Genomic DNA, 27,159 nt, shown 5'->3' on the forward strand with positions numbered 1-27,159 from the left:
GCTATAATTTTCTTAAAAGATTATGAATAAAGTTGTATATTGTATCTATCTGCTTTGGTTTCTAAAGTATCTTTAAAAGCTCACATACACAAGACACAGAGGTTTCAAGTTCAACTACTTGCCTTTGGACCGTCTGCGCCGTTTTCCACCAAGGAGTTTAAGCATGTTATCAGTAACATCAGGTGGAGAATCTGCGTCACCACTGTATTGGTCAGTACTATTATCAGAGGTATGAGTCAACCAAGCCAAGGCCTCAACAGCTGCATCTTTCTCAGCGAGCGTTTTGTTCCTCTGAGGCTTCCCAACGAACTGCATTCCTTTAAACTCCACGAGTGCTCTAAACTCGTTTGTCTTCAGATGTTTGGTCTTGTACTTTGGAGGTGAGTGTCCAGCTCTCATCAAAAGTGTCTGAAGAAGACTCTTCGGGTTCGTCCCGTCTTTGGAGAGTTTGTTCTCTCCTCCTGCTAATTGCGGTTGGCTTGGCCTCTTTGTGTCACGGCCGAACACGAATCTCCCTTCGCATTGGTCGCCAGCCACAAGTTCTTGAACTGCGAGCATCAGGTACTTGCCTTCTTTGTGAATGTCCACACTTGGATCTTCAAGCTGCATATCGTGAAAAGACTTACGGTGTTACAAGCTACACTTCACACACTGTTATTTGAAACTTTGAACAAAATAAACTCACCTTTTTCTGAAGAAGCTTATCGAGTTCTTCCTTCAGCTTCACGTAGGAGTCTGCCAAATTTGGATCCATGAAGAAGTCAATGTACCCGTCAAGCATTTTAAGATGTCCCACCTGGAAACAAACACAAGAGATTCAATCCCGTGGGTATTCAATAATCTGACTCGTGTAAAGGTGAATACGAGAGGAATCACCTGTACTCCGGTGCTCAGTGCACCACCAAAAAGGATCAAACTGGAATCAGGGACACCGGTGGAGTCTCTTATGAGCACTGCATTGACCTTTACTTTCTCTCCAAAGACAAGCCAAGGGTATGGAATCGTCGGGAACCTCGAATTAACAGAATTCTGAAACATAGAGATAGTAAAAGAACCATTTAAGTAAAGAAAGACTCAAGAAATGGTTTTTGGGAATATATAATTGAAGAAGCTCACCGCGTATAGTGATACTTGGCCATCATCCATTGTCTTGAACGACATGGAAGTCTCTCTGTGCTGTACAAAGAAAAAGGACAACACGGTAATTTCATTAGATTCATGTGACAGAACAGAAGCAAGGAGACATGGTTACTTAAAGACTTACCACAACAGATGCTATTCCAGGGAATAAGCCAGAGCAAATGACAGCGCGAACCAGAGACTGATTGTGACTTAGCTTGTTGTTGAGAGCTGAATCATCATGTACTAAGCCAGCTTCTTTCAGGATATAGTTGAACTGCTTCCTCAGAGAATGTATCGCCTGAAGCGTCTGAGCTGACAAAAAATTCCTCCAACAGTACTCATAAGCCGATCCTTCTCTTTCAGCGTTTTTCCACCCTTCAAAGGCACGAACTAGTGCCATATGGTCACTGTAGTCTTTTGCTGAGAATCTCAACTTGGCTGATAAAGCTAACTAAAATAAAGCAACGAATCATCAGTTTGCTAAGATTTTTAACCACAGATTCCTTGAGAAAAGTTATTTGCCAATTAATCAACCATTCAGTACATTCATTATAAGAAAAAAAAAAAAGGAACTTTCATCCATGAAACTTTATACTTACGTCTTTTTTTTCTTGAGGCAGAAGGAAAGGATCTCTGACACTGAGCCCTGATACAATTGTCAGGATCGGATCAAAGCAGTGGAAGATGGCACCCATTATGAGCATTTTCCCCAGCTTTGGATCAACTGGGAGAATCGACAAGAGTTTTCCTAGTTTGAACAAATCAAAAAGAAAGCAAGCAGGAGAGTCAGTCATGATAGATCAGAAAAAGTTTGAAACATGTTTAGGACAGGACTTAGAGCACAAACCAAGATCCGTCAGATTTTCCTTCTCATCCAGTGCTCCGATCATTTTCAGGAATCCAATAGCATTTTGAACCTGTCATGATATTGACAGTTATTTGGACTAATCTTGATCCATAAGAAACACGCTGCAATAAGAATCATATCTTATATGTGCAACATTTCTGATAATTAATAAAAGTTGTCACTAGTAACAACAACTAACAAGACAACTTGTGGGATCCAGAAAGGCATTTATCTGTCACTTACGGTCAAAGGCTCTGGAGCCTGAAGTGCAGCTGACAAGAACTCTGCAATGCTTTCAACCTGAAGACTTTTAATTTGCAGGCAGAGAGAGTTTAAAGGAGTTCTCAGAAGTTCAGGAAGTTGATACTCCGAAAAAGCTTCATACACGCATTTAGGATATAGGTGATAGCATTCTCCCGGAAGCAGACGACCAGCTCTACCCCTTCTCTGAAGACCAAACAAGGGGAAATGTAGGGCAATGAGTGACAGCTTTAGAGCTTTTAAAAAAGATGCACCAGAAAGAAATGTTTCTGAAAAATTACAACACTAGTGATCATGCACTGAAATCATTTGAAAGGGAGTAAATGTTGTGAATGCAAGTGTAAGAACACCTGTCGAGCAGAAGCTTGAGATATCCATGAGGGTAGCAAACAAGGTGTATTGTTCAAAGCATCATAGGTGGTCTCTTTTGCCTTCCCACAGTCAACCACGAAAACTACATCGTTTATTGTAATACTAGCTTCTGCCATGTTTGTAGCAAGAACAATTTTGCGAATATTAGGAGGTGCTCGCTCGAAAATGAGTCTCTACATAATCATCAAAGAAATATATATAAATATAGAAATCATGAATCAGCAGTTGTTCCAAGCCAATGCTAGGAAACAATAAATCAATGAATCACGACTCAAACTGAAAGGAAACAAATTGACGCATGAGGAGATAAAAATTTACCTGTTCAGCAGTTGCCATTGAACCGTGGCACATCAACAGCAAGACCCTATTGGGATCCCCGAGGAGGGGATGTGCTTTAATTTGGTCCCTCAGGGAGCTAATATCATCCCATCCTGTCAAAAACACTAATACAGCTCCTGGACGTTCTTTGCGGCATATATGACAGAGAACAGCCTCAATAAGATTAAATCCTACGCAATCAGGCATCCAAGACGAGAGTGAATCACGAGTCCTCGAGCTATAGCTTTCAAAAGTTGACTTGCTCAGAGCTTCCTGCAAGTTTCAAAGAAAGACTAATGAACACAGCCTATGTGAAGTTTATGTTATTGAAAGACTCAGAAAACATAGTTTGTACAATTTGACCTATCATTTGAGGCTAGAGGTGGTCTTAGTTCTAGAGAATTTCCATTTTACGTAAACAAATTAGCCAAGTACCTCAACAAGAGAAGTGATCTGGTTTTTCCTTTTGCGTGGCATCAACTGCTTTTGCGTTTTCCAAGTCTTTTCTTGGCCATAATCATCAACTTGGTTGAAAGAGGTCAACTTATATCCCGTCATTTCCAGTACATCCTCCAAAAAATGTGCCTTCACTGGATGTGTGAAGCCCTGGAAAAAAAAAACTGTAAGTTCAGGCTCTATCCAGAGCGTCAAGAGTAGGGTGAGGAAGAGGAGAAGTTGTTAACTGGAATGTGAATTGTAGGTGCTCCTCCAAAATAGTTAGAAAAGAGTTCAGCATTCAAAGTGGCACTCATAAGAACCAATCTTAAATCTGGACGCCGTGGAAGAAGCTCCTTTAACACTATTATCAAGAAATCTGCAATCATAGAAGCGAGAGACATAAACAATTGTGAGACTCAGCTGACAGAAACCTAAAACATATATTCAATATATAGAGTATGTGTACCTTCATTCATTCCCCTTTCGTGAATCTCATCAACAAAAACATGTGTTATGCCATTCAAATTTCGATCACTAAGCAGTCGTCTGAGAAGAATACCACTTGTACAGAACAGAAGTTGGGTATTCTTCCCTCTCATTCCTTCTAGCCGAACTTTAAACCCAACCTACCAAAAACTTATATGTTGGGTATGAAATCAAGAATAAACAAGACTTATACTATTGATCCCAGTAAGGAAACAACCTATAAATTGATGTCCATATGAAAGTTAAGCATCTTGGCTTACCGTTTCACCAAGAGGTTCTCCTCTCTCAGCAGACACTCTTTCTGCAACTGCCATGGCAGATATCCTCCGAGGTTGTGTACAAATGATGTTGCAGAATGCTCCTCGACCAGACTCTATCTCCGATTCCAAAATGTACTGTGGCAGTTGAGTTGTCTTACCACACCCAGTCTCCCCAGATACCACTATTACCTGAGAATGTTAAAGGCATCATTCAAGCAGACCTTAGTAGACGTACAACGAAAGCAAGTTTACATGCATTGTAGAAGCAATGCCAAGATTATCATCTGTGTAACTTTACCTGGTTCCGAGCAATAGCTTGAAGAAGTCTTGCTTTGTCCTTGAATGAAGGCAAAGATTTTCGGAATTCCAGCATTGTACGCCCCTCAGGTGATTCCTATTATTCAACCAGACAACAGGTAAAGATAAAGTAATGTAGTGAGATACGAGGGCCACAGGTAAAGATGATTCAGTAATATACCTGCCAGGCTCTCTGCATATTGCGCATCCGCATACTCCTCCGCTGAAGTACCTTCTCCATAACAGAACCATCGAGAAACGCATCAGAGCTTTCATCAGGAAGTTCTTCAGTCTGCTTAGGAAGTTGAGAATCAGCCTCATTTTCATTAGCCTTTCCTAAGTTTAGCTGCTGTCTATCAAGGTGTTCCTGGAGTAGTCCCTCTACCCTTCTCTGCAAACTCAAAGGAAGTACCACCTGCACAATGACATGCACTACAACTTAAGCAGATAATACTACAAAAAAAGAATTGAGCTTTATGGTTTTCGGTAAACAAAGGGAGGCACTTTTAACCTCCCGTTGTGGTCGCTTATCATCCAAATCTGGCCTGTAGTTAGGAAGAGGAACCTTGCTTGCAACAACCACTTTTCCATAGATCTCACTTTTCCAAAGAAACAAGGATAAGGTCAGCACATTGTCCATGAAAAGTAATAGACTATTGACCAAATAAACGCCTGCTTTGTCTACACACCTGTAAAGACCCATTCTCTTGGCAAGGTTAGAGATCTGCTCATAATCCCTTCGGTCTCTTTTATCTCTAGAAACAATCTCTCGTTCGCTATCATTGGCCAACAGAATGCCTAACTTCCACTTCCATTCATCAACATTCGCCACAGAAGATGAAGCCTATAAAACCAGTTTTATGCCATTATGCATCAAATCATTTTCCCTTTTTAAAAAAACAAAAGAAAGAATAAAATTCAAACAGAGAGTAACCAAGAAACAGAACATCACAACTGTCTGAACCAAAATGTCTAAAAAGCTCCAACTTTTCATTCACCAACTTGAAACAAAACACACACGAACCTTATGTTCCTCGAATTCACACTCGTACTCATCATCCGAGAACTGTTCCGCGGTGTACCCGATGAAACGGCAACGTATATGGTAGGTCAATCCCGTGACAGCAGCATCACCACCACTCCGGCTCGAAATCAGAGACGTGGAGATCGGAGCGCCGACGTTATAATAAGACCTGCATAAAGATGGGTTTCCCAGCAGAGAGCGAGTAGGAAGCTTGGTGGCCTGCGACAGGAAGAGGCTGCTTATTCGTTTTGTGAAACGCATTTTGGGAAGCGTAATGGACGATGAGGCATGGTTCTCTCCACCTCGCCCGTCTTCAATCGTTTGCTTTTTGAGGCAAAGGAGGTTACTTTCTGCTTCGCTCAGCTCCCAACTCAAATGGGTTCTCTTCTCTCTCAGACGGAATTGGTCAGAGAGCGAACGGGTCTCTGTGACTTCGGATCGAACTTGTGAGGGTTTAGGGTTTATGAATTTTCATTTGTTCTGGCTTATCGAGTTTTTTTTGGTCATTATTGAGTTTTTTACTAATCACCTGTTGGTTATAAATTTGTGACAAATCAAAAATACTACTAGCTAGTATAAGTAGTTCTAAGTAGAAATAAATTAATTCAAAATAATATTTTAATGCATATTTTATATTTATTAAAAACTATGTTACTAATTAAATATTGCTAATATTTTATAATTGGTTATGAAAAAGTTAAATTATATTTAATTTATATATTAGACATGTTACTTTTTGAAAAGTAATAATATTCATAATATTTATACACTTTTAGCTAAATTTCCTAGACATTATTTGCGAAGTGATTTTGATATATGTCATCACCAAAATCAGTCTAGGAAAAAAGTGATGACATAGCTTAAAAAAAAATATGACATGGCATCAATTTAATTGTGACATGTAAAATTTTTTATATTAAAAATTATGTTTTGGTAAAATTTATTAAATAATGGTAATGACTATTTTCTATATAAAGATCCATATCTTTAGCAAAATTTCATAATATAGTAATAACTAATAAATGTTATATCAAAAATATAATTTTTCTATAAATATCCATTTTGGTAAGATTTTAGAAATATAGTAATACCTAATAACTTTCCTATATCTATTAAAATAATATCATTATATATATAAATAATAATTACAAATTTAATTTTTTCATCAATTTAGAATCATATTTTTATTATCAAAATAAGTTAGTTATAATTATATATTTAACAACTTATATATGTTATATTTATCAACTTATATATGTTATTTATATTAATGTATATATATCTATTAGAACTAATTTATATATTTACAAATACACATATTTAAAATAAAAGTAACTAAATAAAGTATAATATGAATAAAGTAACTTTATAAAAATTTAATTAGTATTATTACAATTTAAATAAAATAAAATTAAAAAGTTAAAGTAAACTTGAATAAATCAAACTAGAAAATTACATTATGGTTTTAGTTTTTTAATTAATAAAATTAAAATTTAAATACTGAAAATTGAAAATTTATTTATATAAAATTATTTTTTAAAAAATTTATATCTGCGCATGGCGCAGAAAAACTCCTAATTATCTTATATTTTGAAACACAAGAAGTATACAATATATAATTCATAGAAAACCATGAGATTTAGAATTTTAATTTTATAAATAAAAAACCTCTCTCAAAAACACCCTAGAAACACTTAAACCATTTTAAAATCTTTAATTTAAATTTTGTTCAATAACAATGAATTTCAATTTTTTTTATAAAATGATGATTTCAATAACATTATTTTCAAAATATTTTAAAAATTTACGTTTGAATAATAGTAAATTTGTCATTTTAAAACAAATCATCTCAAACTTTTAGTTCAATACATGCCACTATAATATTTCTTAAAAAATTTGTGGTAGCATATTTAAATTAGAACCATGAGTATTGTATATTTTTGGATAATAACAAAATGAAAGAGAAAAACTCTTTCCATTCAATAATAGAACACTAGAAGAACAAAGCACACCATTCACCACCAAGAACAGCTTCTCACCGAATTTAAAAGTTATTTACATAATGATTCTCCTAATTTATATGTGCCAATGTGAGCATGGCCTTCACCAACGTTTATTAGATTTCACAATATATTACATTCACAAAGTATAATAGCTCTCCTTCACACTTCTTTAAGACCATATCATTCTGGTTTGGTAGAAGGTGATCAAGATGATGAGCAAAAGCTACAAGAAACGTTAGCTCCTAGGGCAAATATAACAAGAGCAGACACTCCTACATTCACCATCAACTTCTTCTCTTCACTTGTTATTTCCCTTCCTCTTATTTTATCCATTATCCCTTTTCCTGTTAGCTTTTCTTTCACCATCAAGTAACTTAGTTTTTCTTCTGCTGATTTCACGGCCTCGCTTGCTTTTCCAGATACAGGTCTAGTCCCCGAACCAGGACCGGGATTTGTATAGTCCAATTCTGGAAGCTTCCTCACCTCAAGCTTTTCTTTTGCTTTAGTTTCTTCCTGAAGTTTTATTGCATCGACCTTCTCCTTTGCTAAAGCTCCTTCTTGAAGTTTCCTCGCCTCAGCCATCTCTTTTGCTTTAACTTCTTCTTGCAGCCTCCTTGCCTCAGCCCTCTCCTTTGCTATAGCTGTTTCTTGAAGCCTCCTTGCCTCAGCTCTCTCTTTTGCTATAACTGCTTCTTGAAGCTTCCTGGCCTCAGCTATCTCTTTTGCTTTAGCTTCTTCTTGCAGCCTCCTTGCCTCGGCTTTCTCTTTTTCTATAACTTCTTCTTGAAACCTTCTTGCCGCGGCCTTCTCTTTTGCTATAACTGCTTCTTGAAGCTTCCTTTCCTCAATCATCTCTTTTGCTTTAGCTTCTTCTTGCAGCTTCCTAAGTATTCCCTCTTTCTCTTCCAGAAGCTTTTTCTTCTTCTCAGCCTCTGCTTGCTTTTCTTTCCTTATACCTTCTTCCAGAACCTTCTTTTCCTCTAGCTTCTCCACCTTCTCAGCCACAGTTATAGAAGCTTCTGGAAGATTAGGCATCTTTGTAATTGTCTCCTTAGGCATGGTGATGGTGAGGGCATTGTTATTAAAGGTCCCATGGATCTTATTTACTAGACAATTCTGCGGAACAGTGAACACTTTGTTGAAACGGCTCCATCTCTGACCAGCCAGGGGACGTTCTCCGCTGACTCTTATCATCTTCGAGGCATGCACATACATTACCTTTATTTGCTCCTTTGTAAAACCTTAAAAAAAAAACAGTTCACATCAAAATTATACCACCACAATAGTAACTAGTTAAATATTTAGTTTGTATTACCAACCTGGAAGATCAATTGTGAAAAGAGTGGCTTCAGGTTGATCTTTCCATTCAGATTTGGGGACAAAATCCTTATACTGAACCTCTAAGCTTGTTCCTCTCGGTTGCTGTCTTGCTGCCATTAATTAATTTGTGAATTGGTTGTGGTTTGTCAGAGCTTTGAGAATATCCATTAGGGTTTATTGCTCTGAATATAAATAAGACCTCAATCTCTACAATGCTTAGCCTCTTTCTCTTGCATTATGCAATTGATATTCCTAGTTTTGAGGCTATGTCTTCATCAAAAACTTCTTCTTTCGTCTTAGGTCATCATCATATGTTTATCTTCTTACAAAGAAAGCATAATACGTTTGCTTTCTTTACAAGTTTATACCTTGTGTTCCCCCAATTACCTAAGTTAAGGAGATGTACCATAAGTGTCCCACTGTGTTCAATGTAAAGAATGTATAGTTTTAAAGAAGGTAATTGTCTTGACTTTTGAGTTTATATATAGATAGAAGAACTTGAATATTCCAGGTTGTAAATAACACACATAACGTGACACATTGATTGATTGGTGACTAAGAAATTAAGAAATGGTTGGAGAAATTGAAATATGCATTAGGACAAAACATAGTAGTTTCAACATAAAGATAATATTTGAATGTTAGATATTTCATTGCTGGTAACTTCTGCATACTAAATTTAGTCATAAAATAGTATTTGAATGTTTAGATATTCATTACTCGCAACTTCTTCATACTAGCAATTGATATTTCCTAGTTTTGAGGCAAAAATCTCATTCTTTCGTCTCAGGTCATCCATCGTATGTTTATCCTCTTACAAAGAAAATCATAATATGTTTGCTTTCTTAGTGCACACAACGATTCAATGTAAAGATTGTGTAGTTATAAAGCAGAGCTTGAGTTTAAATAGAAGAACTTTCTAAAAACATCCAAAAATGTTCCAGGTTTTGCAATAATACACGCATAACATGACACATTGATTGATTGGTGACACTAAGAAATTAAGCATTGTTGGAGAAACTGAAACAACGCCATTAGGACGAGCAAAAGCTTCTAAAACCCCCCAAAACAGAGTAGTAGTTTCAACACAAGAACAAAGTCAAACATACAACGATGAGGTGTGTTTGGATGAGGCCGTCCGTTTTTTGGCAGTTTGGATGAGGCCGTTTCTCTCTGAGGCGACATTTAGGCGATAGGAACCTTCGTAACCCTAGCGCCGCCGGCGGACGGCCTCTCGCCGCTCCGACGAGAATCTCTCTCTCCCCTCTTCTTCTCCCCTCTCTCTGCTCGGTCTTCATGCCTCCTGATAAAAAGAAAAAGTTTCGTAATGCTTTCCGGGGGTCTACCAAAATGGCTCGTCTCCAAGGAGCGGCAAAGCCCCCTGCCTCCGTCAAGTACTTGAGGAAGGTGTCACCCCTCGCCGGCGCTTCGCTCGCTGATGCTGTACTAACCACAGATGTGGTTCCGACACCCGACTCTTCTACTCTCAAGGATGGCTCTGTGGATGCTGCCTTGTCAGGTTCCTCTGTTGAGACCCCTGTCTCCACGTTTTCTTCAGATCTGCCCTCAGCAGATGTTGATGAGGTTAATACTCCCGCTACTGTCGAGGAGGTAGGCGTTGAGTCTTCCACAGCGCCAGCTACTGTCTCGGTTCCGCCGGCTGCAGAGGTTGTTGATACTCCGTCTCTGTCTGGTCCGCAACCAGAGGTCCGCAACTATGCTAGTCTTCTTAAGGAATCGGCAAAGTTGGAGGAGTTAGGTACTCCATCAGAGCATGTTTCTGGGGTTCCGTTCGTGCTAATTCCTGATGAAAATATTGCCGCTGCTAAGGAGGAGTTTAAAGACTTCATCTATGCTAGGTTCCATGGCGAGTGGCCTTCAATGGGGCGTATTATCGGTGTTCTCAATGCTCTCTGGGCAAAATCCGGTCCTAGGATATTTGTTCATAACATTGGAGAGGGTGAGTTTCTGCTGCGGGTTAACAATCCAAAAACTAAGGAAATGTTGCTAGCTCGTACCTGCTGGAATGTGGCTGGTCTTCCGATGTTCGTAGCTCCGTGGTCGCCTGATTTTACTCCAGAAGAGGCTCCCCTCACCTCTGCGATCATTCCGGTGGAGTTCAGAGATGTCCCCTACCTGCTGTTTAATAGAGAGAGCCTAAGCAGGATCGCTACTGCGGTTGGGAAACCGGTATCCTTAGCGCCTGAGACGGAGCGTAAGGAGAACTTCAAGGTTGCAAAGCTATTTGTTAGAGCTGATCTAACTAAACCTCTTCCCCGTAAGATCATCTCTGGCTACTCGAATGGGAGGGAAACTGAGATTACGGTGAGTTATCCCTGGCTCCCAGTGAAGTGTGAGTTATGTAGGAAGTATGGGCATTCTCAGGACAGATGCAGGTCTTAGTTTAGTATTCCCCCGGTGAGGAAAAGATCTAAGAGTCCTGTTGGGGATAATGCAAAGCCTAGAAGAAGATCAAGGCCTCGGAGAGGCAAGCGACCTCCTCCTGTTGAGGCTAAGCGTCCTGTGGTTGCAGCTGCTGTCCCTGAGGAAGGTGAAGTGACTGATAAACCTTCTACGGAGGGTTGTGAGGAGGCTGTGATGGACGGAGCATCATCTGCCAAGGGTGCCTTAGCTGCAACTGGCTCTATCGGTGCTGGCTCGTCCGGTAATAAAGGTTTTTTGGAGACCGCCGTGTTGATAGAGCAAGACAGTGGGCTCGTTGTTGAGAATCAGCATAGCAGGTTTGATGCTGGAGGACCCTTCTACCTGGTCACAGGCAGGAAGAGCGGCCGCAGGGCCAAATCATCTCATTAAATAATTATGTCGATGTTTTTTGGGTGGAATGTTAGAGGGCTGAATAGTACTAGACGCCACACTATGGTCAAGGACTGGATTAATATCCATAGACCTCTTTTTGGAGCGTTTTTGGAAACGCACATTCATAGTAGTAATGCTGCCAGGATAAATGATGCAATACCGGTGGGTTGGAAGTCTTTTGGGAACTACGCGCATCATGGTTCTGGCCGAATAATCGTTGTCTGGGATCCTTCTATCTCAGTCTTTATTTATAAGTCTTCAGAGCAAGCTGTTACTTGTGGAGTTTACCTTTTGTCGGAGAACATAAATCTTACCGTTACGTTTGTTTACGGGTTCAATGGGGTTGGAGAGCGACAGGCTTTGTGGAACGAGCTGGTGGAGATAAGTGATATTCCTGCGATGCAGAACTCCTCCTGGGTGGTCCTTGGAGACTTTAACCAGATTTTGAGACTGGCGCATCACTCTCAATACCCAGCTAGGGTGGTGGACAGTAGTGGTATGGATGAGGCGAACACAGCATTGCAAGAGGCTGGATTGTTTGAGGCACAGGCTAAGGGACCTCCATTCACTTGGCTGAATAATTGTGATTGGGACCCAATCTCCAAGCGCATCGATCATGCCCTCATCAATCAACAGTGGGCTGATAGGTTTCCAGACTCCTATGCAGATTTCTTAGACCCTGGGCAATCTGATCACTCCCCGTGCATTATCAAGGTCCCTTCTTTGAGGAGACAGGGAAGGAAACCCTTTAAGTTTTATCACCACATTATAGATCATCCGGAGTACAATTCGGTGGTTGCGGAAGCTTGGAAACCGGGGGAAATCACTGGCACTGCGCAGTTTAAGTTGGTCAGGACTATGAAATTGCTCAAGAGAGGTCTAAGAGGGATCAACAAGCGGCATTTCAGTGGCATCAGTGTAAGGGTTAAAGATCAGTCTGCTATAGTGACTGGACTGCAGCGTCAGCTTCTTACAGATCCTTCTTCAGCGCTGGTTATGCAGGAACACTCAGAAAGGGATAAGTTGAATCTCCTCCTCACTGCGGAGCAGAAATTCTTCAAGCAGAGATCTAGAGTCAGATGGGAGGTGGTCGGCGACAGGAACACTACCTTCTACCATAACTCAGTCACGCAGAGGAACTCCTGGAACCATATTCACTTCCTGAAGGATGAAAACGATAACCTCTTGGGAGCTACAGCTGACATAAAGGCCCACTGTGCAGCCTACTTCCAGGGTATATTGGGTGAAACTGAGTTGCCTCTTTCGCATGTGACTGTGGATTCTTTGAAGGAGTTGGTGCAGTTCAGATGCTCAGAGTTGCAGAGAGCGTACTTAAAAAGGGAGGTCCTTCCGGTGGAGATTAAGGGTACTATATTTGCTATGCCACTAAGTAAGAGCCCAGGCCCTGATGGTTATTCTGTCGAGTTCCTCAAGGCATCATGGGATATTGTCGGGGAGGACGTCATAGCTGCAGTGGCTGAGTTTTTCAGGAATGGCCGGTTATTGAAGGATCTAAACACTACCACCATAGTGCTTATTCCAAAGACAAATGCTGCTTGTAGACTGGGGGAGTTTAGGCCTATAAGCTGTTGTAATCTGGTCTATAAAGTCATCACTAAGATCATTGCGAACCGGTTAAAACCTGTACTTCAGAAGAGTATCAGCAAGAATCAGGCTGCTTTCCTTAAGGGTCGAAGCTTGGGTGAAAATGTCCTCCTAGCGTCCGAGCTGATAAGGAACTACAGATCTTCCTCCTGCCCACGCAGTTGTATGCTTAAGGTGGATATCAGGAAGGCGTTTGATACGATCTCTTGGGACTTTGTGATCAAAATGCTGGAAGCCAAGGATGCCCCTCCGCTGGTGGTAACCTGGATCAAGGAGTGCATCACATCACCTCGGTTCTCCATTGCCATTAACGGGGAGCTAGCTGGATTTTTTCCGGGGAAAAAGGGCCTCCGACAAGGTGACTCTATCTCGCCGTATCTCTTCATCATAGCCATGGAAGCGCTGTCTAAACTGCTGGATCAGGCAGTTGAGGCGGGTGAGATCAGATTACATCCTAAATGTCAAGACCCAAGAATTACTCATCTCTTATTCGCTGACGACCTCCTGGTTTTTTCGGATGGATCCAGACATTCGATAACTGGTATTAAGAAAGTTCTTGCTACCTTCAAAGAGTGGTCGGGTCTAGACATGAATGCTCAAAAAACAGAGATCTTCTTCGGTGGCTACTCGGACACAGCAGCTGCGGTTATTGCTGACATATCGGGGTTTCGTCTTGGAAGTTTTCCGACAAGGTATCTGGGTCTGCCTCTTAACCCGAGTAGGATTAGCTATGCCACCCTGCAACCTTTCATTGAGAGGATTACTGCTAAGCTTCACTGCTGGACAGTAAAAACGCTCTCTTTTGCGGGTAAAGTCACACTTGTTGCTTCGGTGATTTACGGAATGGTTAACTTCTGGAGCTCTGTCTTTGCCCTCCCTAAGCGCTTCTATGAGAAGGTGGACTCTTTATGTTCTGCCTTCCTGTGGAAAAACAGCACAACATCTGCGGTGGGGGCAAGAGTCAGCTGGGAGAGCATGTGTAAACCTAAAACGGAAGGTGGTCTCGGACTGAGAAGAATGGAGGAGTATCAAAAAGTTTTTGAGCTGAAAAGGGTATGGAATTATTTCTCTTCTTCAGGGTCTTTGTGGGTTGCTTGGCTGCATTCCAACGTGTTTGGCAGGAAGAGCTATTGGACTACTGCCGACTCCCAGCGTTTCTCTCCTACTGTAAGGAGTATGTTAAAAATTAAAGATGTTGTCTCTGGGTTTCTCAGGTGCAGTGTAGGTGATGGGGAAACAGCTTCCTTCTGGCATGATTTCTGGACTGACTTGGGTCCCCTAATCTCAGCCTTTGGTCACACGGGACCACGTTCTCTGCGGATGGGACAGGAAACTCGTGTGTGTGATGCAACTACGAATGGCGATTGGGTTCTGCCTCATGCTCGATCGGATGTGGCAGAGACACTGCAAATTGTTCTCACTACCATGCCACCTCCGTCCTCAGAGCGTGGACCTGATAAATTCTATTGGCGCAATGGGGCTGGTAACTATGTTCCTAAATTCTCGTCAGAGGCTACATGGGAGTCAGTGAGAGAGGCTGCTGCTGTAGTACCTTGGCATAATTTGGTGTGGTTTAAAGAAGGAATTCCTAGATGCTCGTTTGTTACTTGGATGGCTGCTCTCTCGAGACTCCCAACTAGAGACAGGCTAGCTTCTTGGGGTATGGCGGTTCCTCTTCATTGCGTCCTGTGTAACTCTGGGACCGAGTCACACCTGCATCTTCAGTTCCAGTGCCCCTTTGTTGCATCGGTGTGGGCGCATTTTAGTGGGAATGGTGTATTGTCTCCTCCAATCTCTTTTGTCGCTGTAGATGGCCTCTTGTCTCAGCAACAGATGATAGACTCTCCTGGTCTCCGGCCGGTGATTAAGCTGTTGATGCAGGTGATTGTGTATTGCACTTGGCGGGAGCGCAACATCCGCATATTTCAACAGGTCTCCACTCCTGCAGCTGGAGTTATTGCGCAAGTCCACCGTCTCATGAGGGATCGACTAGTCTCTATCCGGCAACCTCCCATCCGTCAACCACCCACTGCTGCCTCCTCTCTGTTCCAGGTGTATCTCTCCCTTCTCCCCTCCGGTTTGTGACTCCGTTGATCTTTCCTTCTTGCTCTGTTTTCTTTGTAATCTCTCTGTGTTGTCTCTTGTAATAAGTGGTTTACCACAAATCTTGTAAAACAGAAAAGCCTTGGTATAAATTTTAACATTTGCACCAAAAAAAAAAAAAAAAGTCAAACATACACAAAGAAGGAAGTGGTGGAGTGTGTAGTTTTTCTTATTGTTCCCTTTTATGACTGACCAATGCCATCTGAAGCTTTCCGTAGGAACATCAACTTTCTTGACAATCTTATTCTTATTATCAGATACAGATATACACCGTTCTCACCTCTGGACATGTTTCTAACGATGAAAGGTTTTGAGGATGATTTGGAAGAAGAGGTTAAAGAATGTGTAGTTTTAAAAGCAAGAGAATTGTCTTTGAAAAATTCAAATTACATAAACACAACTTTCTTGTTTAAACATATCCAAGAATGTTCCAGGCTTGCAACAACACCACATAACATGATGATGACACGTTTCATGATCTCTTTAGCTTTAAGGCTACAAGAACAAACCTACGCTGCCAAATGATCTTCTACTCCAAACTTTTGTAGCTTAATTCATCTTCTAAAAACTCGGCTTAAGCTGCAAACAAAAAGTTACCAGAATAGATCATAAATTTCTCTGGAGAATTTTTCTTTTAAAAAACGGAAGTTTAACTTGTAAATGATGCAAATACCTTGGGAAGCGAAACAGACAAAGGATTGTGACTAATAAGCATGGCTTTGTGCTAGCAGCAGAAGCTGAGGTTGACCTGTTTGCAACCCAAAAAACAAAAAAAAAAAGAAGTTAAAGGGATCTTAAATCTTGTATCTGAAGCTGTGTAGATGATTTTTTTTTGTTACCTAGCTACAATGCTCGCAACAGACTCCGTTTCAAGACCAGACCCGTAAGCAAAGAGCGGGTCATAATTTGAATCTCCATACCCCATAGGCAACTGCTCCGTGTTCCTGAACCATGTAACAGGAAGCTTCCCACTGAAGCCATGGTCCCCAAAGAGAGCATCAGTGATGCCTTGTCCTTCCGTTCCCGGTAGCCAAGCTGCAACCAACGCCTCGATGGAAGCAACGTAAGGTTCCATCACAAGCGGTCTGCCTGAGACGACCACAACCACACATTTCACAGCCTGGCAAGTGGAAGTAACGATGGCTGGACCAGGATCCATCATAGTCAGCTTCTCGTTATCTCCAGCTGTCTCCGCATACGGAGGTTCGCCAACGGCAATGATCGCGTAAGAAAAGTTGTTAGACTTGATGAACTCAGCACCTGGATTCTCTTGGAAGACAACTTCAGTGCTTTGATCAACAGCTGATTTTACAGCTCCAAGAATTGTAGTTCCTGAAAAAACAAATCATCAGCTAAGTTCTTTTTTTTTAAAAATCATTGCTCAAAGAAATGATGATAGCAACTTGTATTAAAGAGCTTTTACCCCTTGTGTTCTTGTTGCCGCTCAATCCTTGCCAAGTAATGGTCCAACCACCACACTGATAACCTAAATTATCAGCATGAGTACCAGCGACTAGGATCTTTGAAGCCTTCCTTGGAAGTGGGAGCATAGGATTGGTTTTGTCTCCGTTTTTCAGCAGCACAAGGGATTTTCTAACAGCCTCCCTTGCCAAGTCTCTATGTGCCTAATATAGAAATTGATGAAAATTAATTTCTAGCTCAGGAAAGAAAAGACTAAAGCAGCAACAACCAGACCTGGCTTCCTAGTTCATTGGAAAAGCTGTAATCAGCCAAAGGGTTTTCAAAAAGACCAATGGTGAACTTGACAAGCAGGATTCTGCTGACAGCATCATCAATCCTTGTGATAGGAATCACTTTGCTCTTCACCAAGGACATTAGATCATTGATGAATTCGTTGAAGTTGAAAGGGACCATGACCTGCATATTATTTTTCAGATAAATGAGTAAAAAAGTTTCTTATAACTCAAAATGCAAGAATGTCTGTGAAGTTTGAGACACAAGACCATGTCAATGCCAGCCTGAATTGCAGCTCCGACAGAAGCTGTGTAGTTCGAATGCGGTGGTGATGATATCTTATCAACGCCTTGCCAATCAGAAATAACAAATCCCTGCACATATCAATAGACAAGATAAGTTGGAGTTTAGCCCTCCTCAAAGTACTTGCCAACTGAAAACCATGGCTGACGAGGAAAAAAAAAGTAAGCAGACCTTAAACCTAAGGGTACCCTTGAGATACCCTGTAATGAGCTCAGTGTTTGCATGCATCTTCTCACCGTTCCAGCTCGAATACGAAACCATCACTGTGGAAACGCCTTTGTAAATTGCATCAGCGTAAGCAGGCATGTGAATGCTAAGAAGACCGTGTAGATCAGTCACTGTGTTGTTCTCGTTTACTCCTCTGGTTGTCCCACCATCTCCCACATAATGCTTGGCACACGCTGCCACTTTATCCCTAATCAAAAAATTCAAATGAACAAAAGGCTCATATCATTCACACGTTAAAAATTAGCAGAAAAGCCTTTTACCTTCCACCAACGAATGGAACTCCGCGCTTAAAGTTGGAAGGAGGCTCTCCTTGTAAACCAAGTATGACATCCGTCATGTCTTCCACTACTCTATGATCCTCGCTGTAGCTCTCATAGCACCTACCCCATCTAGGATCTCTACAGACCTACAACAAGCGAGTAAGAAACGAACTTTCCAAAAAATCTCCAAAGTACCAATAATGAACATAGAAATATTACTGCAATGCAAGGAGCAAAGGTGTATGGAATCCCAGTGGCTCTGACTTCGACTGCAGTTGCTGCTCCAATCCTCTTAACCAGGTCACGATCCCTGTGAAAAAAAACTCAAATCTATCAGGAGGAGAAGAAACACGCAGAATCAACTAAGTGGTAACTAATACTTGCCTGGTGGCTCCAAGACCAACATTGTGAGGGAAGATGGTAGCGTTGTAGACATTGTTATGGCCGTGAACGGCATCAATGCCATATATCATAGGAATGCCCAAACGACTAGCAAGAGCTCCCTTCTGATACTCATTTATCATATCAACCCAATTCTGAGCAGTTGCTTCAGGGAGTGGAGAACTCCCACCACCACTCAATACACTGCCTGTACAGAACAAGTTTAAGCATGAATCCAAGAATGATATTCACTTAAAAGTGTTGAAGAGAAGAACATAAGATATGATGAACCAACTAAAATAGCCAACCAAGTTATCAGATTTCTAATAAAAAAATAATCCAAGAAGTATGGTTTTTTTCTGCATATACCGATGAAGTAATCTCTCATAACGTTAACGTTGGCAACACTTTTGTCAATCTGAACCATCTGACCAATCTTCTCTTCCAGAGTCATTCTACCCAACAAATCAGCAACTCGATCTGACACCTTCTGATTGGGGTCCTTGTACAGCACATACTCTCCCTGCCCATTACAAACCCACACACAACAACACATCCATAGAAGAAGAAGAATCCTTACGGAAACTTTGATCATCTTAGCAATCCTGGGAGAAGGAAACAGATCAACACAGACAAACACTTATAAGAAAAGAGTTCTCATTTTTCTTTAGCTTCTCACAGCAGCCAAACAAAGAAACAAATAAAAGCAACCTTTTTTCATCAGTGAAAAGAGGAAAAAAAGAAAAAAAGCAAGCATTTTTGACATAAAGAAACAACTTTTTCTAGATTCACTGCTCGAGATGAGCAAGCATTTCTACATAAAGAAACAACTTTTTCTAGATTAAAGGATCTTTTTCACATTTTCTTACTCATACAAAGATTCAAAATAACCAAAAGTGAGTAGCATAGCAGCTGTATAAATGAAAGTATACATTGGGAGAAAGAAAAAAGCAATAAGATCCCACAGTAGAAAGAAAGAAGAAAGTAAGAACTTACTGGTGAAGAAGATGATACTACAGCAACAACACTAGAAAAAAAATATCTGCAAATTTTTCTTTTTCAAATTTATAAAGTGAATATAAAGACTAAAGTAGTTAACAAACGCAGTTGATAGATGCAGTTGCTCTCTCTCTCTCTCTTTCTGTCTTGAAACGTGGGTTGGCTCACGTTTTCCGACAAAACATCGGTACCAGACGAGACTGAGAAACGACGAACAAAGCGACGTCGTTTCTCTATCAAAGTTTCTTCCTTTTCCAGAAAAATGTCACTTTTATTTTCACCGAAAGTGTACCGTAATGCCTTTAACTGCAAAAGACTCGAGCTTTTATAACACAACACACCGTAGACACGTGTCAGTTAGGAGAATCAGATTCCTCCCTCTCTCATGAGACTCTAATCTCGAAGATACTTGTCCTCGCCGCCGCAACAAAGAAGGTTTGATTGTTGAAATCTGAAAGGCGTTAACTTTGATTCTCGTACTCGAATCTCTCGATTGAGCCAGCAAATGGCGTCTTCGTTCTGGAACATAGCATATCAACAAGCCATGAGAAGCGGTGTGCTTGTCGCGAAAGTATACTCCTTTCTCCATGTGACCACGAACTATCTCGCCTTCCCTGCTTATGTGAGTGTGAATCTCTCTCTCATCCTTCCTTTCTTACCTTTAATCTAATAATTATTAAACAGTTTTGTCCTCTTCTTGTTTGAGCGCCTAGGCTTTTGGTCCGAGCATGATCCCCACGCTTCATCCTTCCGGGAATGTCGTACTGACCGAACGAATCTCCAATATGAGTCGTGGAGATGTCGTTGTTTTCCGATCTCCACAAGACCCTAATAAGCTTCCCATCAAGAGAGTGATTGGACTTGAGGGTGATTGTGTAAGCTTTGTCGTTGATTCCGATGAATCAAGAAGAACCATCGTGGTATATTGTTAACCTTCTTCTTTTGAACTGATTAGTTACATTGTCGGAAAATTGGGGTTGTCATAGTTGTAATAAACCTTTGTACTTTATATGAAACTTTAAGCATTGATAGTACTAGTAAGAAATGTTAAATGCTAATATTTGTGTAGATACAGTTTTGCTTTTAGTTTCTGTCTTGACATTGGCAAGTAAATATGTGTTGTTTACGGCTTTTTTTGTTTGTTTTGGTTTAGGTTCCTAAAGGGCATGTGTGGGTGCAAGGTGACTATACTCAGAACTCGAAAGACTCGAGAATCTTTGGTCCTTTACCTTATGGTCTTATTCAAGGCAGAGTGCTTTGGAGGGTATGTATCATCTTAGATAAAAAAAAATGTTTTGCATTTTTATTTGGCGATCAGTCTGGTCTTTAATTATGGTATCAAATGATGGTGTGTAGGTTTGGCCATTTCAAGATTTTGGACCGATTGGACCGACCACAACTTAAGAAATATGGTTTGGCTCAGGAGTTAGCCTTGGTTGGTTCTTTTGGGAAGATGACCGAGGAGGTTTGTTAGGTTCGATCACTATTCTATAGTGAACTGGTTGTTAAGCCAAGTGAGTCTGATTATAGCTATATAGTTGAGAGACAGAGAGAAATGCCATAGGAGATTCATGATAGAATAGTGTTGGTGAGTTTGCTGGTGTTTGATACCTTGTATGTAAGTTTACCGGATATCATGATTCATTTTTTATTAGATGCTGATGAATTAATTGCCAAGATTTCTTAGCATATAATCTTTTTTTTTTTGAGCAACAGCGTTTATATTACATGTTAGGCTATATCTAAAATTGTTGAGTTCTATCTTGTCTACATAAATTGCAATGTCACTGTGTTCATGTTATTTATACTCTAAAAGAAAGGCTTTCAATTCAGAAGCTTTGCACTCAAGTCAGATTTTGGTAGTGAAACTGTCTCCAGATCATAAGTTGATGCATAGACGTTGTGAAAGTATGTTATGTAAGCTGTTGTGATACAAGTTCTATTAGCTTGACTAATTTTCATTTAGTTTGTTTAGTCTGTGTTTTTCATGTTAACCTTATTAATAACGCAATCTTTTCCCTTTCAAATTTGAAGAGCTCATCTCCTATTTCTACATATAAATCAAATTCTGTGAGACTAAAAGTAACAAAGAAATAGTTTGAATAAAAGTTCATCAATAACATGGATCTTATATTGTAGAATAGTCGTTGTAATAGCATAATTAACCATACGTTTAAAAAAAAAATTAAGACAAAACTTAATTAAGACGAGATGAAACAAAGATAATTAAAGACAAATTACAGCGCAAAACATGGCGGCTATAGATAATAAACAGACGCGAAAGAAAAAGACTAAACGCGTTTAGGAAGACTAGTTCAACCTTCTTCTTCTTCAATCTTCAGCGAGTCTTCTCTCCTCTAACACTCTCATTAATTAAATTAACATTTGTCTCTACGGTTTATGCAACTATAGTGCTATTAAACTACTATATCCTTTACTCCCCAGATCTCTCTGTTTTTCTCTCTTGTCTTGGGGTGATCTCTACTCTCTGGGTTTGGTTCATTTCATCCTTCTCTTATCTAACTTCGTTTCAAGTCACAAACTTTTCATTACCCTATTTGATATTATCTCTTGCTGTTTGCTTGTTTCCGGTTTTAATCTTCTATTCAATAGACCCAAATTAGTAGTGTTTATCAGTTCATCTGTGTAGAAAACTCGAAAGCTTTGGTTTCGATCCTTGCACGTGGTCTTAGGCATAGAAAGGGGTTGACTTTTCATGTCATTAGATTGTTTTTGAGCGTCTCTTGTCATCAGATCTTGATTCTAGAGATTGAGATTTCAGTGTGGTGGTATTGGATGGGTAATACTTGTGTTGGACCAAGCAGAAATGGTGGTTTCCTGCAATCCGTCTCCGCTGCAATGTGGCGGCCACGAGATGGAGACGACTCTGTTTCTCAGAGCAATGGTGGCGATACTGCAAGTGAAGCTGTTTCAGGAGAGCTTCGTTCTCCATCATCATCATCATCTGATCAAGTAGTCCTGAATAAACCTCCTGAACAGATCACAATGCCAAAGCCGCCAGTGGAGACCAACAACATCGAGACAAAGGCCAAATCCGTTGTAGAGATTCAGCCTGAGAGTCCAAAACCAGAGACCATGCCGGAGATTAAGGTGGAGACAAAAGCTGAGACTACTCAAGCCAAGCCTAAGAAGCCTAAGCACATGAAGAGAGTGACCAGTGCAGGCCTCAGGACTGAGTCAGTGTTACAGAGGAAAACTGAAAACTTCAAGGAGTTTTATTCCTTGGGAAGGAAACTCGGACAAGGGCAGTTCGGGACGACTTTTCTATGCGTGGAGAAGTCCACGGGGAAGGAGTTTGCCTGCAAGTCCATTGCTAAGAGGAAGCTATTGGCCGATGAGGACGTGGAAGACGTGAGAAGAGAGATTCAGATAATGCATCACTTGGCTGGTCACCCTAATGTCATATCCATCAAAGGAGCTTATGAGGATGTTGTGGCGGTGCACCTTGTGATGGAGTGTTGTGCAGGTGGAGAGCTTTTCGACAGGATAATTCAGCGGGGTCACTACACGGAGAGGAAAGCCGCTGAGCTCACTAGAACAATAGTTGGGGTGGTGGAGGCTTGTCACTCTCTTGGTGTCATGCATCGTGACCTCAAGCCTGAGAACTTTCTGTTTGTGAGTAAACACGAAGATTCCCTCTTGAAGACGATTGATTTTGGACTCTCTATGTTCTTTAAACCAGGTTTGGATTCAGTGTTTACTAAATAAGATTTTGGTCTTTTTACAGTTCAGTGATTCTGGGATTTATCTTCCCTCTTTTGCAGACGATGTTTTTACGGATGTTGTTGGTAGTCCATATTATGTAGCTCCTGAAGTTCTTAGAAAGCAGTATGGTCCTGAAGCTGATGTGTGGAGTGCTGGTGTGATTGTCTACATTTTGTTAAGTGGAGTTCCTCCTTTCTGGGCTGGTAAGAAGTGTATATATAAAATAAATGAGATATCATGTCACTTGTCCTTATAACTAGGCTCTGAACAAAGTTTCTTTGAACATTTAGAGTCAGAACAAGGTATTTTCGAGCAGGTCCTCCACGGTGATCTTGACTTTTCATCTGATCCTTGGCCGAGCATATCTGAAAGTGCCAAAGACTTGGTGAGGAAAATGCTTGTTCGGGATCCCAAGAAGAGACTAACTGCTCACCAAGTATTATGTAAGTTAATAATTTCAATCTGAAACCTTTTTGTTTCATTCCATAGAGCATAGGTTTTCACTGCTCATACATGAATACAATCTGTTGTCTCACTTGCCATTTAGTAATGAAGTTTCGAGAGATATTGATTGTTATGTTGAGTGTATTTGTGCCACCGTTTCATGAAGTTCTGCTTTGTGAACAGGTCATCCATGGGTACAAGTGGACGGTGTGGCTCCTGACAAACCTCTGGATTCTGCTGTTCTGAGCCGTATGAAGCAATTCTCTGCAATGAACAAGTTCAAGAAAATGGCTCTTAGAGTAAGTGGATTTTCAACGCTAAACAAAATGTGAAGCCATCATAAACATAAACTGTTTACAAGCTGTGTCCCCCTCTTCTTTCTTGTTATGTGGAAAGAAAGAGACAATGCAGATGAAGTTTTATCTCTCTTTTTTATGCCTTTTTGTAGGTCATTGCTGAGAGCTTATCTGAAGAAGAAATAGCCGGCTTGAAAGAAATGTTTAACATGATAGACGCCGACCAAAGCGGTCAGATAACTTTCGAAGAACTCAAGGCAGGACTAAAACGTGTTGGGGCTAATCTCAAAGAGTCAGAGATTCTCGACTTGATGCAAGCTGTAAGTTACAACCTCCTTTGCTAGTTTGTTATTCTGGTTATATATATATAGTTCTGCGTGTTTGCTTGGATTTGTAATTTTATCTGGTACGTCTATCAACGTGTGATGTAAAATTCAGGCTGATGTGGACAACAGCGGAACAATAGATTACAAAGAGTTCATAGCGGCAACACTGCATCTAAACAAAATCGAGAGAGAGGACCATCTGTTTGCAGCCTTTACATACTTTGACAAAGATGGGAGCGGTTATATAACACCGGACGAGCTTCAACAAGCTTGTGAGGAGTTTGGTGTTGAGGATTTCCGCATAGAGGAAATGATGCGTGATGTTGATCAAGACAACGTAAACTCATTTACATCTTTTTTGTTGATTACTTTGGTTTGAATGATGGGAATGTTGAACATTTTTTGAATCGTTTGTTGTTTTGCAGGACGGGAGAATAGACTATAACGAGTTTGTGGCGATGATGCAAAAGGGAAGCATCACAGGAGGTCCAGTGAAGATGGGACTAGAGAAAAGCTTTAGCATTGCTCTTAAACTCTAGTTTTCAGTCTATTAAAAGAAAAATTACAAAACCAAAGTCAAAGACAAAAAGAGTTTCTTTTGATAATATATGATTGATTGTGTTGAAGACAACAAATACACAAGCCAAGATTCTCAATCTTTTGGATGAGTTTTGTCTAAATTTTTGAAAACTTGGTTGGTATAGCATTGTGTACTTGTTGAAGCATACAACAAGACTAGGTATCTCAAAGTAGGTGTAAATCTTCACCACATGTTGGACAATGAGTCTGATTGTGGTTATGAACGGTGGTAGACCAGATCCAGGGATAAGCACAGCTTTTGTGGAAAATGTGTCCACAATGCAACGCAACGACAAGAGAAGTGTTGTCTTCTTGTTGGAATGTGTGAGCTTGTTGACACATGGTACACGTAGTACAGGGTGTGCTGAGATTAATCGACTCGCCTGGACGATCCCATCTACCCGCTTCCCACCCTCCGCCTGCTGTGCGATCTCTCATTACAAGAACTGTACCAAAGGCGTGGTCTCCTTTGACACCGAAAGCCGCTGACTCTAGGACACTCATATCTTGAGCCTAGCCGGAGAAAACCTTAGCGACGTCTAACCAAATCTCATCGGTCATGGAATCAACCTCTTGCAACCGACGGGGAGGTGGACATTCGTAGATAGCGTCTTGGAGCTGGGATCTGGAGTTGATAGCTTGTTGCGGTAAGTTGCTCTCGTGGATGTAAGTCACCGCTGGTTCAACGACCTGACTCACGAGGATGTCAGGCCGTCCCCTTTGGACGTAAAGAGTTCTGCTGAACTCTCTGCCTTTTACTTTGAAGTATGGCTCTGTCACCACCTCAGTGCTAATGATTTTCTTTGGATAAACCTCAACGATCGATCTTGGATTTCTCAAGTCCATCATCCCGCCACATGTTTTCTTCTTTCTTTTCCTTAACCTAAAGCTAGTTTGCTTGAGAGAGAGAGAGAGATGTTTGAAGGAATGATTATGTATTCAATATATATAGTTGCTTGTCTTCTACGAGGTTAAACTTTGGGAGACCTAGAAACGATCTTTTTGACATATTTCCAATTTCAGTTATGTTAACTTTCTAGGGTTTTACTTTCCGCTTTTGGTGCTCCGTGCGCCACAAGTTTCTTGAACAAAACCCTAATTCTTCTGCTTTCCTTTCACCACAAGTTTTACTAGCTTCTAACTCTCTTATTTCTTTTGGTTCTCTAGAGGCTTTGACAAACCCCCACCATGACCATGTAAACTGCATCAACTCTCAAATGGTATTATACAATAAGTCAGGCATGAGAATCTTGAAAATCTTGAAATTCATACTTGAGGACTTTCTTCATAGTGGTCGTTGTCTATTAGATTTCTTTATTTGGATCGTGTAAAAGGAAAAATTCCACTCTGTAACAGTAGGTCCAGCCAAATACAATTCTTTAGTTTATACTATTCGTAGCTCACATGAAAACAAGCTCCACGTACGTAAGCGTGTGCCTGCCCAAACTTCTGACGTTTTGGTTCAACTTGTCTTTTTTAACTACATAAACACAAACCGAACATCCAATTGTTTATGTCTGAATTAGATAACTCAGTCCATACCGAATCTAGCTGAGCTCAAATTCGATTATAATCAATGTGTCAGATATCTAAATTGATCACTGAAAATAATAGCCACCTAAGTTCCTAACCATCTCAACACGTATTTATTCCATTATCATTTTACCACACTGAAAATTAAATGAAAGGATCATTACAAAAATAGAAAAGCACCACAGAAATTTTTAATTCTCAATTCTGTAGAGTTGTGTTGTAGGTTTTCCCCTTAATGGGATTTAGCTAGTTTAATTTATTTTGTAAATACCTAACTTACTTTTTTATTTGGAGGAGAAATATAGTAAAGTTCAAAAGAAAGAAATATAGTAGTGGGTCTCACTATCAACTATTTTCTCCATTAATAAATTAATGTAAAGCATGCGTATGTTGTTGTTGACATACAAAAAGGTCTGCATTTCGAGATTAAGACTTCTTGGTTTGTGATATTGTTAATTATTTTTCCATATTAAGTTTGAATAAATTGATTGAATTGTCTATTTCAAAGCTGTGTCTCTATCCTTTTAGTTCAAAATTTTAGTCCACAAAACGTGATCATCATTATTAACCGTGATCATAAAGTTCATGTACTCATGAGTGGGTCTAATTGTTCAGAAGCAAATAAGTGGTCCATGTTTAAAGCATTCTGTTTATGTTTCTATAATAATAATTTCTTTGATAAAATACACCTTTCTGTTTTTCTCCTACCCTTTTTTTGCCATCTTAAATTGTAAGTGCAGAATGGTTATAATTTTAAATTTAAATTTATAAAAGGGAGTTCTGATAAAAAAAACACATTAAGTTTTTGGCATGAAATAAATTAACACAGAACTATTATTATATACATGCAAACTCATCAATTACCGAATCCTCAGAAACCTAGCTCAAGTTTGTTGAATGTACGTGTTCACTGTTCGGTAGATAATCTCAAAACATCTTTAAAGGCTTTAATTCTCAAAACACCCAAGTCAGAAAGATCCATCACATTGGATTAATGAGTTGTATTTTTCAGATTGGATTGAGTTCTGCTTTTTATGTGCCATTACAAAAGAAGTAAATAAGAAAAACGATCATGAAAGCATGAGTTAGTGTAGGGACTATTAAGTTAAATGACAT

General features: G+C 40.1%; 5 protein-coding genes across 5 annotated transcripts; 2 read left to right on the forward strand and 3 right to left on the reverse strand.

Annotated features, from left to right (window-relative positions):
* Positions 1-7: 7 nt before the first annotated feature.
* On the reverse strand, positions 8-5,921 carry LOC108815875 (DExH-box ATP-dependent RNA helicase DExH3). Its single transcript, XM_018588397.2, has 19 exons — positions 5,426-5,921; positions 5,091-5,245; positions 4,913-5,000; positions 4,583-4,816; positions 4,403-4,498; positions 4,105-4,293; positions 3,825-3,984; positions 3,604-3,734; positions 3,356-3,526; positions 2,921-3,193; positions 2,581-2,775; positions 2,213-2,416; positions 1,970-2,039; positions 1,722-1,870; positions 1,265-1,573; positions 1,117-1,176; positions 877-1,029; positions 686-796; positions 8-603 (listed from the first exon to the last, which is right to left on the reverse strand). Exons 1-19 carry the CDS (start codon positions 5,684-5,686, stop codon positions 115-117), a joined length of 3,498 nt encoding a protein of 1,165 aa, XP_018443899.1. The 5' UTR covers positions 5,687-5,921; the 3' UTR covers positions 8-114.
* A 1,406-nt stretch (positions 5,922-7,327) lies between these two features.
* LOC108838786 (inactive protein RESTRICTED TEV MOVEMENT 2) lies at positions 7,328-8,985 on the reverse strand. The gene is made up of 2 exons (XM_018611662.2): positions 8,748-8,985; positions 7,328-8,669 (listed from the first exon to the last, which is right to left on the reverse strand). The coding sequence occupies exons 1-2, from the start codon at positions 8,863-8,865 to the stop codon at positions 7,633-7,635; spliced, it is 1,155 nt and encodes a 384-aa protein (XP_018467164.1). The 5' UTR covers positions 8,866-8,985; the 3' UTR covers positions 7,328-7,632.
* Positions 8,986-15,607: 6,622 nt separating this feature from the next.
* On the reverse strand, positions 15,608-19,401 carry LOC108817684 (uncharacterized). The gene is made up of 12 exons (XM_018590442.2): positions 19,137-19,401; positions 18,510-18,745; positions 18,144-18,348; positions 17,979-18,069; positions 17,760-17,905; positions 17,443-17,686; positions 17,238-17,342; positions 16,969-17,151; positions 16,697-16,898; positions 16,113-16,605; positions 15,947-16,021; positions 15,608-15,852 (listed from the first exon to the last, which is right to left on the reverse strand). The coding sequence occupies exons 2-12, from the start codon at positions 18,733-18,735 to the stop codon at positions 15,828-15,830; spliced, it is 1,995 nt and encodes a 664-aa protein (XP_018445944.2). The 5' UTR covers positions 18,736-18,745; positions 19,137-19,401; the 3' UTR covers positions 15,608-15,827.
* Positions 19,402-19,478: 77 nt separating this feature from the next.
* Positions 19,479-20,818, forward strand: LOC108817687 (uncharacterized). Its single transcript, XM_018590445.2, has 4 exons — positions 19,479-19,761; positions 19,853-20,059; positions 20,293-20,403; positions 20,496-20,818. The coding sequence occupies exons 1-4, from the start codon at positions 19,645-19,647 to the stop codon at positions 20,541-20,543; spliced, it is 483 nt and encodes a 160-aa protein (XP_018445947.2). The 5' UTR covers positions 19,479-19,644; the 3' UTR covers positions 20,544-20,818.
* A 609-nt stretch (positions 20,819-21,427) lies between these two features.
* On the forward strand, positions 21,428-24,632 carry LOC108817883 (calcium-dependent protein kinase 1). The gene is made up of 7 exons (XM_018590704.2): positions 21,428-22,842; positions 22,925-23,068; positions 23,156-23,308; positions 23,493-23,608; positions 23,758-23,925; positions 24,044-24,268; positions 24,357-24,632. Exons 1-7 carry the CDS (start codon positions 21,936-21,938, stop codon positions 24,468-24,470), a joined length of 1,827 nt encoding a protein of 608 aa, XP_018446206.2. The 5' UTR covers positions 21,428-21,935; the 3' UTR covers positions 24,471-24,632.
* Positions 24,633-27,159: the final 2,527 nt, after the last annotated feature.

The sequence above is a fragment of the Raphanus sativus genome, chromosome 7 (assembly GCF_000801105.2).
Source record: "Raphanus sativus cultivar WK10039 chromosome 7, ASM80110v3, whole genome shotgun sequence".
In the NCBI taxonomy this organism is placed as follows: domain Eukaryota; kingdom Viridiplantae; phylum Streptophyta; class Magnoliopsida; order Brassicales; family Brassicaceae; genus Raphanus; species Raphanus sativus.

Coding starts and splice junctions, on each gene's coding strand:
- LOC108815875 (XM_018588397.2), bottom strand. CDS start 5,686: ATGCGTTTCACAAAACGAATAAGCAGCCTCTTCCTGTCGCAGGCCACC. Junction 5,001..5,090: donor AAGAGAATGGGTCTTTACAG/GTGTGTAGACAA, acceptor TCTTTGGAAAAG/TGAGATCTATGGAAAAGTGG. Junction 4,294..4,402: donor AAGCTATTGCTCGGAACCAG/GTAAAGTTACAC, acceptor TAACATTCTCAG/GTAATAGTGGTATCTGGGGA.
- LOC108838786 (XM_018611662.2), bottom strand. CDS start 8,865: ATGGCAGCAAGACAGCAACCGAGAGGAACAAGCTTAGAGGTTCAGTAT. Junction 8,670..8,747: donor TTTCACAATTGATCTTCCAG/GTTGGTAATACA, acceptor TTTTTTTTTAAG/GTTTTACAAAGGAGCAAATA.
- LOC108817684 (XM_018590442.2), bottom strand. CDS start 18,735: ATGATCAAAGTTTCCGTAAGGATTCTTCTTCTTCTATGGATGTGTTGT. Junction 17,343..17,442: donor AGGGTACCCTTAGGTTTAAG/GTCTGCTTACTT, acceptor TGATATGTGCAG/GGATTTGTTATTTCTGATTG. Junction 16,606..16,696: donor CGGCAACAAGAACACAAGGG/GTAAAAGCTCTT, acceptor TTGTTTTTTCAG/GAACTACAATTCTTGGAGCT.
- LOC108817687 (XM_018590445.2), top strand. CDS start 19,645: ATGGCGTCTTCGTTCTGGAACATAGCATATCAACAAGCCATGAGAAGC. Junction 19,762..19,852: donor ATCTCGCCTTCCCTGCTTAT/GTGAGTGTGAAT, acceptor TTGAGCGCCTAG/GCTTTTGGTCCGAGCATGAT. Junction 20,404..20,495: donor AAGGCAGAGTGCTTTGGAGG/GTATGTATCATC, acceptor GATGGTGTGTAG/GTTTGGCCATTTCAAGATTT.
- LOC108817883 (XM_018590704.2), top strand. CDS start 21,936: ATGGGTAATACTTGTGTTGGACCAAGCAGAAATGGTGGTTTCCTGCAA. Junction 23,069..23,155: donor AGTTCCTCCTTTCTGGGCTG/GTAAGAAGTGTA, acceptor TTGAACATTTAG/AGTCAGAACAAGGTATTTTC. Junction 23,926..24,043: donor TTCTCGACTTGATGCAAGCT/GTAAGTTACAAC, acceptor TGTAAAATTCAG/GCTGATGTGGACAACAGCGG.